The sequence below is a fragment of the Brachyistius frenatus genome, unplaced genomic scaffold (genome assembly GCF_029030835.1).
Source record: "Brachyistius frenatus isolate BFR_SWC_R1_liver_20210118 unplaced genomic scaffold, ASM2903083v1 Contig_10, whole genome shotgun sequence".
Taxonomy (NCBI): domain Eukaryota; kingdom Metazoa; phylum Chordata; class Actinopteri; family Embiotocidae; genus Brachyistius; species Brachyistius frenatus.
Window position 1 is genome coordinate 6,180,663 of NW_027210609.1, and position 11,900 is coordinate 6,192,562.

Genomic DNA, 11,900 nt, shown 5'->3' on the forward strand with positions numbered 1-11,900 from the left:
CGGGACTTTACGGCTCCGGAGTCAGTGCAGTGTACCTGCTCTGCTCGCGGTTATGTGATCGAGTCCAGGGAGTGTCAACAATAACATCGCCGAAGAAACGTGTGTCGGCCATCGGACACATAAAACCCGGAAATACTTTTTTATTTTATTTCGGCCCTTCGTAAAGATATTAAATCCAGAACACATCGCCGTGAGGTCGTTCGTTTCGACCAGTCTTTTTGTCCCTTTTTGTGTGTGTGTGTGTGTGTGTTTCCGCTTTGCTTGTGCAACACATTTACGGACAATTCCTGACTGGCACCGTTGGAGAGCGTCCATCAGCTCAGGTTTTGCGCTTAATGCGTAAAATAGTAGATTTACATGTAACTTGTTAGATATTTTAAACTGAGAAATGAATGAAAAATCGACGCTTTACTTCCATCCTCTGCGAATAAGCGCCTCAGTTGCGCAAAACGGGGCAATGTCCTCGTCGCTCGAGCGCATTGACTTCAAAGTGCCGCAATAATATTCCAGGAAACTGAAACTTAGTTGGTGAGCAGATGAACTTCCTCAGTTTTCATCAGCTGGGCGTCAGTGAGTAACAGCGGCCTGTGAAACACGTCGACATGCCGTCGCTTACACAGTCGCTTGAATCCGGACTGGACTTCATTGAATTTCTGGGAGACAGAATATCCAACAACAGCAAAAATGAACTTCGAGTCATCTACAACTCTGAATTTAGGGGCAGGTAGGCTGCTATCACAGTGCGTGTCACATGCAGTTAGACTGAGCCGTCTGTAACACCCTCCTTATTCTGTCTCAAATCCATGTTCACAGAGAGGGAATAAAAGATCCCAACTTTTCCACTGTCATCTTCGCTCTTCGGAAATTCAACAAAGCCTACATTAGACAGGGGAGAGTCTACATAAATGTCAAACCTCAGGTAAGATCTGTACATTTCTTTTGCGCTAATTATTATTGAGGGCTTTGTGGAGACAAGCCTGGACATGTTTTGCGTTTTGCTGCTAATAAAATAGTAACAAAATGAGGAACCATCATGTTATCTTTGTAGGTCCGTGTGTACTGTGACCAGTGGCGGAGGCCCCGGGCCCCTCAGGCTCACAGCTCTGGCCCTCAGCAGACAGATGACACTACTGCGCCGTCCTCCACCCCCCTGAACCCTGTGCTGACCCCAAAGAAAAAGCTGGCTTCAGAGATCCTTCACAAGTTGAAGGGGAACAGGTAAATTAGGTTGGAGTTTGTACATTGTACGAGGCTGTAATATGTGTCACTAACTCATGTGTAGCCATAGAAGTAAATTCTGTCTTGTATTGTTGTCACATTCATCCATGTTCGGTGTTATTAAGTTTGTTCCTCCAATGAGATCCTTGCATGCACGCAAGGAAAACATGCATCAGCAGAGCCTGTCAGTCTGGTCGTTGTTCAATTAAACCGACTAGTTTGAGAAGACAGGGTGTCACAATAAGGTCCTAGGTTCAAACTTTGCAGCCAGTTGGGGCTTTGTTTGTTGAACATCTTGTGTATTGTTCCCGTGACTGCGACTGTTTCCTCCCAGAGTCACCTGACCAGCCTAAATTACCCACGGATGTTAATCCGAGCACAAATGGTTGTCTGTCTGTACAGTGTGTAATAAACCATGATAGACCATGAGGTGACGTGTCCAGAGTGGACCCCGCCCCTCCACCCTGCTGCAAGAGGTTTAGCATTTAAAATAGATATACTGTTCAATTCGAATGTATCCATATAGCACCAAATTACAACATAAGTAATCTCAGGGCATTTCACATGGTAACATTTTGAGATTACAATTAGTGTGTCACAATTATTCCTTAATCATCTGATTGCAGTCATTTGAGCAAAGTCCACACAGCGAGCGAGGAAGAGAGAGAGATTGATTCATGTTGGTTTGCAACATGTTACGGACACAACACAGTGTCATACCTTTAGTGAGTTGATGCAGCCCAAAAATAAGACAGGATCTGATTTTATTTTACAATCATACCCTTTAAAAAATGGATGCACCGTGTGTACAGGATTACAGCGCCACTAGGAGTTAATGACACGCAATAATGTTGTATAAATGCATGGAGAGTAAAAGAGCGAGTAAGAGGATTTATAAGAAGAATTATGGTATGCTTCAGGGTAACCTGAGACAGCCCTAAAAATGATTAATTGAAAACAAATTTTAAGCATAATCTTAAATGTAGAGGGTGTCTTCCGCCTAAACCCAAACTGGGAGCCAACATTTCTGGCATCTGTGCCGAGATTTGAGGACAGAGACCTGAGACATTCAGTCATATCAGTGTGGAAAATATTCAGAACTGTTAATCACCACTTCTATTTTTCTTCTTACTTCCTTCTACTTAGTGACTAAAGGAAAAAGATGAAAAGAGAATAAATGATTCCCAATGTGAAAACTTTCCACAGCTTTAAAACCTTTCTCTGGATATGTGTTGAGGTTAGCTTTTTGATTTGCCACCATGAACTTAGCCTTTGCACTGTTTTATTGCAGAGCAGTGCAACAGTCTCAATGCCTGCTGAGTCATCTGTATCAGTATTGTTCATCTATATTCTTGAAAACACCCAAATACTGATTTCAATATCAGCCTGAAAAGCCCAGTGTCAGTCAGGATGAGGTTGATGACATACGTAGATCTCAGACTTATAATGTCAACTACCAGGATGCACTGATTTTGCGATATTTTCCCATTATGCTGACTTAACGTTCATTTCTGTCCCTCAACAGAAAAGAGCTGATGGCTGACAAGGGGGGCATTGAGATCACCTCTGACCCTGAGTCGAGCGGTGGGAAGGTTGAGTTTACCGTGACTCGTCTGCGAGAGGTGTTCATCGTCAAGTTCCTCATCGCAAACAAGGGCACAGACTGCATCCACTTCACCTACTACACTGCCCTGCACCGGATACGCTGCTTCACCCTGGACGATGAGAGGAGAGTGACCAGAGCCTGTCCGCTGTTCCTCTGTCCCGGTGAGACAACAAACACACCTCCTTTGCCTTTTAAATGACAGAAAACGACCAGAGTTACCACTCACAGAGTCGTCCCTGCTTTCTTTTTGTCCTCTGCAGGAGAGAGCTATGAAGTGGTGGTTCGGTACACGCTGAACCACTTCGGATATTTCCCTGCCATGATGTACTTTGAGTTCTGCCCAGATCTGCCCGGGTCAGTGCCCTTCTGCATTGTCAGGGAGATGGAGGCTGCAGCGCTGACCCCGCTGGCTGTGGAGCTGGGACCTGTGGCTCCTTATAAACCATATCAGGCGGTCACGTACAAGGCTTTACACACTATGGTGGTGGATGGAGTACCACCTGAGAGGTAAGCTATTAAAAACCTGTTGTAAACCAGTCACAAATAGGCTTTTAAGACATAAAAAATAATGTCCGTAGTTTAACAGATAAACTCAGCTCACACTCTGACTCTCGCCAAATTTAATGAGAACAGATTTCTATATCAATATTTAATTTTGGAGCTGGCTGAAACAGTTTTCCTCACTTGTACCTGAGATCAGCAGATGGACTCAGAGCAGTTCTATTCATGCTAATTACTGTAACATGGTGTGTTGTGTTCATCTCTACAGCTCTGTGGTCCAGCGCCTGAAGACAGCCATGAAATTGGGAGACTACAACTACCCTTATTACCTGAAGGAACTGGCTAACCAAAGGATGGAGGACTCCGAGCACCTGTCTCCAACGGCCCGACAGAAACTTGCAGAAGTGAAGTGAGAGAACGACCTTATTAATCACAGCTAACCATGACTGTGGTGGGTGAAGTGTTTTATGGGATTAACCGTCTTCACATCCAGCGTTTGCGTCTGTGTGTCTGTTGGTGTCCAGGAGTCTTCTCAGCTGTGCCTTAAAGATGAACAACTACTCCGATCGATTTCACCTCCTGCTGCACCTGGAAGAGATTCAGATGGAGGTGGACATCCGGAAGTATGACCTCCACAATCAAACCATGACGCCAGACCAAAGCAACAGAAAGCTCCTCATACTCAGGGTAAATATATCTTGATTGGAATACACTGACCTACTTTTTGTTTGTGTTGCGGTTCTGTTTGCATCTCTGAAGCATGAAATTCACTTGCAAATTTATATAAATGCCTGTATTTCCTGGCGATTGACTTGAAATCAATTTTTAATAATGTGTGTAATTTGTTTCACACTTTGTACAGAGAGGAGGAGGGAGGGAGGAGGACAGGCTGTTAAACCTGCCTTCTATCTCCTCCTGCTCTCTGTGATCAATGAGTTTAAAGCAGCTGAATTCTTGATATAGTTGTTCATTTAAGCTTCTTTTTTTTTTTAAGCTTATCTTGTCCAGTACTTTATTGATCAGCAGGCAAGTTTTTGAGCTGCAGATAAAATGGTTATTTAAATCAAATATTCAATCAAAAACGATCTCTTACTACATCTGAATGAGCTGCAAACATGTAGTTATGTTTGTACAACATAAATATGTGTACCATGATAAACAGTACATTACAGTATGTACCGATTATCTTCAAGGAATTCAAATACGCAGCAAATATGAGACCGACATTAATGTCCTCCCAACAGGTTCCTGGTGTTGCTGAGAATCGGCCATCTGTACTTCGAGGAGATTGTCTCAGGGCGTCCAAATCTGAGGACACGTCCCAGCCGCTCACCGTCTACACCGGATATGTTCACAGGGTCGAGCTGGAGAGTGTGAAGCTGGGCTTCTCAAAACAGTAAGAGCTCGAATAAGGACACGTGTCTGCTGGAAACCCAGAAAAAAATAACCAACTCCCACTTTTTACTGCTCTCAGGTTGTTGAAGACTTTTATCAGCAACATGAAGTTCGACGTGGAGTTTACTATCAACCGGTTCCCTTTGAAGCTGCAGCACCGGGCGGTGCACTTGGCAGCCAAACATGAGCTTGGAGAGGTGCTGTTCCCATCTGGTGCAGCAGTGACTAATGTTCCCATGCCCGAGCTCAGGTCTGGTACCAGTTTGCATAAACACCACCACCTACAAACACACACAGAAGTTTGGTGATCAGAGGATAATGAGTTCCTGATTATGAAAGTGTAATCAACTGTTTTGGTTTGACCCTATTCATGGTTTTTATTCCACATGTTTAAAATGTTTCACCTGTGTGTTGTCTAGTTTGTGCAACCGTCAGCTGAAAAACAACCCGGAGCAACAAGCTGCGGTGCAGTGCATTGTTGCTGGATCATCGAAGCCTGCTCCTCATCTGGTGTTTGGGCCTCCTGGAACTGGAAAGACAATCACTCTGGTTGAAGCTATGCATCAGGTATTAAATGTTCTGCTTCTGTTGGTCTGTAGATCGACCCTGAAAACCGTTCACTTTATCAGCCTTCTTCCACATGCAGTGTGGATCTATGTGTACTACAGCTTCTGAGATTCCTCAATTAGTTGATTTGTCGTTGCACAGAAAACTCTTTTGATAACTAATCATTTAAGCAGGTTTTATGTGCTCTTATGTCATAGTAAGTTGAAGATTTCCGTAGATATTGTGATTATTTCCTGTTTTCTGATGTTTTATAGACCAAAAACAAATCAATCTAGAAAATAACAGGCAGATTAATCAATGAATACTATCCCATAGAGTCAGACAAGTATCTCACTTGGTAGATTTCTCTGTTTTGTCTTTGCGTCGAGGGACAAAAAGGTGATGTCATGTATTTACATCTGCCTGTTGATTTGGTTGCCGTAGTAACACCAGAGTCAGCTATACTGATCAAACCACACCCTGAAGAGGCAGATTATATTGTTCCAATGTCACTAACATATGACTAAACCACTGTGCTTTTTTAATTTTTTTTATTATTAATTAATTCTTGTTTAGTCATACATGTTTAATTTTTGGAGAAATAGAACAAATATTTTTGTTTTCATCTTAACTGTTTTTAATTGAGGTGTATGAAAGAAGGAGTTGTTTATCAATCTATGAGGACGCACTCACAACAGGATACTTAGTTTTCTATTCGGTTTGGCTATATTTTGTGAGATTGTGTACATATTTTGGGGTTAATTCCCGTCTACAAGAATGTGTGCGGTCCTTAAAACCCAATAATGTTATAATGTTTTTTTATTTTTTATTATGCGTGGCTTCATGATTGTTCCCAACAAAACTACAATATATTTCATATGTCCCTGCCACAATGTACTCCAGCTCTGCGTGGATCGGTGCCCTTCGACCTTGTGAGATGGACAGCAGCTGCAGTCTGGATCCTGCTGGCTGCGCAGCTGCAGCCTGGGGCTCCTTACAAACCACATTAGGTGTTTACATACAAGCCTGTTATTATTATGTAATGAATTTTGCTTTGCTTGCATTGTCAGATCAGCAAGGCAGATCGGTCAGCCCACATCCTCGCCTGTGCGCCCTCAAACAGTGCATGTGACCTGCTCTGTGAGAGACTGATGGTAAACATTGACTGTCATCAGGTTTACCGTCTGTACGCCAGCAGCCGAGATTCTAAAACCGTCCCCGAGAACCTACTGGTGAGCATCAGCTTTCATTGTTACATCCACAATCTGGCTGACGAACTGGCTCAGATTTGATAAGAGATTCAGTTGTATTGAAGCACAATGTAGTCTGGATCGAGATGATCCCATTTTGTATGTGTGTGTGTGTGTGTGTGTGTGTCCATGTGTATTCAGGAGCCATAATGTTTAAGAATAAAACCGGAAATAGAAAGATATTCTTTTGTCTCAGCAAGTCAAACAAGTAGCGCAACATCTTGATTCCTAGAGCCTAACTGGTGAGCTTATCAGTATGATTTGAATGACTCATTTTTTTTTATTTTTTTTTTAAACCAAATGTTGGTCGCTTTAATAATCAGGTAACGAACTGCCTGTGCATATTATGATATATTTGTGTAAAAATGTTGTCTGTTTACCTTCTAGTGCAAAAATATGTCATGAAAAATGAAAATATACACGTATATGTTTTACATCCAAATGTTTCAATGAGTGGATGGAAGGAAACTTTTTGTGGCATATTTTCTGTCTCTTTCAGAAATACTGTAACTGGGACGAGAGACAAGAAAGCTTTGTGTTTCCAGAGAAAGCAATTCTGATGGAATACACAGTCATTGTAACAACTATGGTCACAGCTGGCAGGTAAGACCCAGCGGCTTGCATAATATAAAAATGTATACGGTATTAGGCTCAATCACATTTTTTGTGATGTAAGCAATATTTCACTTGTATATTACTCCTGTAAGATTGCTGCTGTGTTTCTGTTTTTAGACTCGTGTCTGGAGGGATCCCAGTCGGCCATTTTTCACACGTGTTTGTGGATGAAGGAGGACAGGCCGTGGAGCCAGAGTGCATCATTGCTATTGCAGGTAAACACTGAATGTCTGAACTGCAGTACATTTTTGGTTTTTATGAGATCTTGAGGAAAAAAATCTGCAAAGTCTTACATGCTATTTCTTTTTTTTTAAGAATAAATCATTTTATAGGTGCATACAAATACATCTTTGAGGTAACACAATTTCTCAGATTTTAGATAGTGGGTTTTATTTGGATTAAATCTAAAGAAAGATGAATCTTTGCATCATAACTCACAATCGGTAATGTCTTCTGATGTCTCACACGAACTCTTTTTAATTTTAATTATTCTAGCGATCACTCTAAATATTATCATCATTTCTGCCATGCCTTAAAGAACCTAGCATAACCTCTCAGAATAAGTGTTTATGATGGGGTGGATTTTCTGTCTACGGTGGGTGTGAAACACTGAACCGATTTCTTTACTTACATTGTAGAAAACTAGCTCCAGATTTCAGCTGCACTTCTCTTGTCTCTTCTCTGAAAGCTCACAGCCTCTTTATTGCTGCCAACACATGCGATCAGTGCAGTTCCTCAGTAAGCAGAAGTAGGAAGGCGGAGGGAACAATTTTTTTTTTTTCTAACTGGAGACTCCGATGTGATATGTCTCAACCACTCCAGGTTTTTATTAGTATCTGTAGCTCTGTACTTTAAAAAAAAAAAAAAAAAAAAAAAAATTGACTGTTGGATAACCATTTAAAAAGTAAAAAAGAAAAGTTAAACAGTTTGTCTAAAAAATCTGACAGAAGTCTCTAAACTTCATACAACAAATTTCAGACTATGTAGCAGTACATTCTTCGACACATCCATCTGTTCTTACACATTACAGTCTCAGTCACGTGACTGAGGGTCAGAACTTATAAGTGCTGCACCTGCGGTGAATCTGATGCTTGTTGTTACTGACTGGTTGGATGTTTTCTTTGTCTCACAGGTCTGCTCAGTGCAGAGACGGGTCAGCTGGTGCTGGCAGGAGATCCCAAGCAGCTGGGACCGATCCTTCGATCTCGTCTTGCATTGGAGCACGGACTCGGTAGGACAAAGGGTTATTTTTTCTTATCGTTTCATTATGTATCATCGCACCTTTTACGACAGTTACACTGCATATTACTTGCAGTTTAAACTGATGAAAGTGTAGGATTAACTGAATGTCAGGTTTTGCTTCCGGTATTAGATCTTGTCTCAGAATATCAAATTGATTTAATAATATGATATGAATGCTCTCCAGGACTTTCTCTGCTGGAGAGGCTGATGACACATAACGCTTTGTATCAGAAAAGTACGGACTCTGGACACTTTGACACTCGCTTTGTCACCAAACTGCTGCGAAACTACAGGTGCATCTCAATGTTTTAACCTCCATTTTACTTGTTGGAGTTACTTGTTACTTACTGCTTTGATTACTGATAACTCTGGTTTTTCTTTCTTTTCTTCACTCAGGTCTCATGCTGCCATTCTGGAAATCCCCAACGAGCTGTTTTATGAGAATGAGTTGCAGGTGTTTGCCGACCAGGGAGTGCGCGAATTCTACTGCAACTGGGAACACCTTCCCAAAAAGGTGTGGGCATTTTCTAACTCTGAAGTCATCACAATACCTAAAACCTCTTAATGCGTTGTACATGTGAGAATGGTTAACTGTAAACTAAGTCAAAAGTTAATTACAGAGCATATTTTAAAACAGTAGAAGTTAACCAAAGTGCTTTAAGAGAACAGTTAAAGACAGTTGAGACAGCTAAATAATTACTTTGTATATTAACAAAACAAAAAACATTAAAAACTGTTACAGACTAACAATTGACATTTACAAATCAAAGTACACTGTCAAATGCTTGTATTTTTTTTAAGATAGCTCTGCTTCCCCTAAACTTAATTGAGCAGTTTTTTGTTAATCTTCTTTAACTTAATGGAAGTACAACACTAATTGGCGTGAATGTCCCTTTAATTGTAATTAGTGCCATGAGGCATGAACACCCATATTATCTGAATGAATTGAACAGAAACCAGCCTGAAACTGTCACAGGGAAACAAGTATTGAATGAAATCATTGCGCAAGGAAATCAAAAGTCTCATTAGAATTCAAGAAGAAATAAATGTGCCGAGATTATGCAAAAAATAAGTCAATGAAATGACATGAGAAGTAAAACAAGTAGACAATTGACAGAAAGGGAATCTGCAATAACTTTGGTTCATCATTTAATTGTTTAAGCTACTTATCAAGCAAAAGGTTGGATTTGATGCTTTTCTCCATTTCATGATTTTATAGTAAACTTAACTTATCTTCTGGGTGTGTTCTGGTGGATGGAAAATACAATTTTATATAATTTGTAAACAAATGAACTCAAATTTCTGGTCCCCTTTTTCAGTTGTGCCAAGATTGCCGTCACCAAACAGCATGTAAATCATATTCAACCCAGTAACTGACAGCTGCTCTCCATCGCCGCAGGGTTTCCCAGTGATCTTCCACGGAGTGATGGGGAAAGATGAGAGAGAGGCCAACAGTCCGTCTTTCTTCAACGTCTCCGAGATCCAAGTCCTGATCGACTACCTCATCAAGCTGATAGAAACTCAAGGAAAGAAGGGAATCCCCAAGCTCTTTCCAAAAGATATCGGCATTATCGCCCCCTACAGGAAACAGGTGAGACTGCATGGAGTCCCATTTGTGTTTCAAAGATGCGGAGAGGAAATTTGTAGGATTCATTTGTAACTAGTCATCCGTAACGAGCTTCCATCTCTGACAGGTTGAGAAAATCCGAAAGGCCCTGAATTCTGTGTCGGCGCTGAGTCGATGGAGTGATCTCAAAGAGCTCAAGGTGAGCAGTGCTGCTGGAAATACATTCCTCTGTGTCAGTTCATCGTCTCGGGGGGCCCTCATGAAATCTAAAGATGCTACTTTAAAGTATCTTCTCGATAGTTTAGATGAAAAGGAAACCAAAAGATGGATCTCCTCTTTTAACTTTTATTCAAAAGCGTAATTAAGTTATTGAGGATTATGTTTATTCACATGCATATCATGTGAGATTGTAGCGTACAAAATGTGTTTCCCACTGTTTTCTCTTCATGGTATCAGGTTGGTTCTGTGGAGGAGTTTCAGGGACAAGAGAGGAAGATCATCATGGTCTCTACAGTACGTAGCAGCGTCGACTACGTCAAGATGGACAAAGACTTCAATATTGGATTCCTATCCAATGAAAAGGTTTGTCACATGTTTTATTTCTCACTAAAAGTGCTATTAAAACAAAATCTTATATGTTTAGTGTTAAGACGTTACTGACATCTTATATTTACTTTTAGAGGTTCAATGTGGCCGTGACAAGAGCCAAGTCCCTGCTCATCGTGGTGGGAAACCCTGTGATCCTCAACAAGGACCCCATCTGGGAGAAGTAAGACAGAGCGAGCCTTTCCAGAGCTTTTGATTGGATGACACAATTTACCTCTGCAGATGAAGTTTGCCCAGTCTTTCTGACGTTGAAATTGTCTTGTTTTCCAGACTTCTCGTCCACGTTTGCTTCATGTGTGGTTTTTCACTTTCAGGTTCATCAGCTACTGTGTGAAGGAGAAGGGCTACGCTGGATTTGACTTCAGAGACGTAGACGGAGAGGATGATATTGTGTCCAGACTGGCGACCCTGAAAATCAACGTTGACTCTGAGCGTAAATAAAACTTTAACTTCATTAGAGCTCAAACAATCGGTCCAAAAACAAACGTTTTATTTAATTTTTCAAGCTTGCAGAGGAGCAAGCAACAGCTTGTGGGAGTTTTCTTCTTTTCTTTATTTTAAATTATTGTAAACTGTTTGTCTTTGGTTTTCAACTGTTGGTTGGACTAAACAAGACATCTGAAGACTTCACCTTGCACTGTAGGAATATTGTGATTGGCATTTTTTTTGACTGTGTTTGACCATTTATGGACCAAATTGAGAGGTTATTTGTTCACGAAAATAATGGGTATTTGCAAGCCTAAAGCTCAGTGAACCTGATACAAATAGACCAGCTGAAGTTGAAGTTATAATACAATTTGAACAAAAAAACATTTCTCCAAGCTCGTACCTCTCGGACACACCATTCATTCATTTTCTGCTTGCGAGAAACAAAACTTTTGTGTCTTCCTACATGTGTTGCAGGTCCTGTTGCAGAGGAGAGTGCCCTCCAACAGCACGTGGACCCCGGATGGAAGAACGAGCATTAACATTTCCTTTAGACCCCCCGCGCCCCCCGGCAATTACATCCTCAAAAGATGATTAGATTTAAATACATAAACATCTGTTCCTGCTTTTGTGCTTCAACATATTATTTCAGAATACATCCTTTCTATGAATATTTCTCAGAGCAGTTTGCACATTTTGGTGCTGTGAACACTGCCGTTTTGCAACACAATGCCAAAGTAAATCTTTATTGACTTTCTGCACATGACATAAACATTTTCTGGGGTAAAAAATAAAGAGCAGAACATTTTGTTTCACAGGAACTGATCACCATATGTCTTACTACTGTTTTCAATTTACAAATGAATCTCTTTAACTCCTTTATCCCTTTCTGATAAGACTAAAGAATAAACTCGTTTAACCACATTGT

At 40.9% G+C, this 11,900-nt stretch overlaps 1 protein-coding gene across 1 annotated transcript; it reads left to right on the top strand.

The window, feature by feature from the left end:
• The first annotated feature begins 345 nt into the window (after nt 1-345).
• On the top strand, nt 346-11,896 carry mov10a (Mov10 RNA helicase a). The gene is made up of 22 exons (XM_069691057.1): nt 346-724; nt 814-919; nt 1,049-1,218; nt 2,744-2,985; nt 3,085-3,331; nt 3,594-3,734; nt 3,850-4,012; nt 4,570-4,721; nt 4,800-4,970; nt 5,140-5,287; nt 6,337-6,498; nt 7,016-7,119; nt 7,249-7,346; nt 8,264-8,362; nt 8,558-8,666; nt 8,770-8,887; nt 9,773-9,964; nt 10,068-10,139; nt 10,397-10,522; nt 10,621-10,709; nt 10,861-10,979; nt 11,450-11,896. The coding sequence occupies exons 1-22, from the start codon at nt 603-605 to the stop codon at nt 11,512-11,514; spliced, it is 3,015 nt and encodes a 1,004-aa protein (XP_069547158.1). The 5' UTR covers nt 346-602; the 3' UTR covers nt 11,515-11,896.
• The last annotated feature ends 4 nt before the right edge of the window (nt 11,897-11,900 follow it).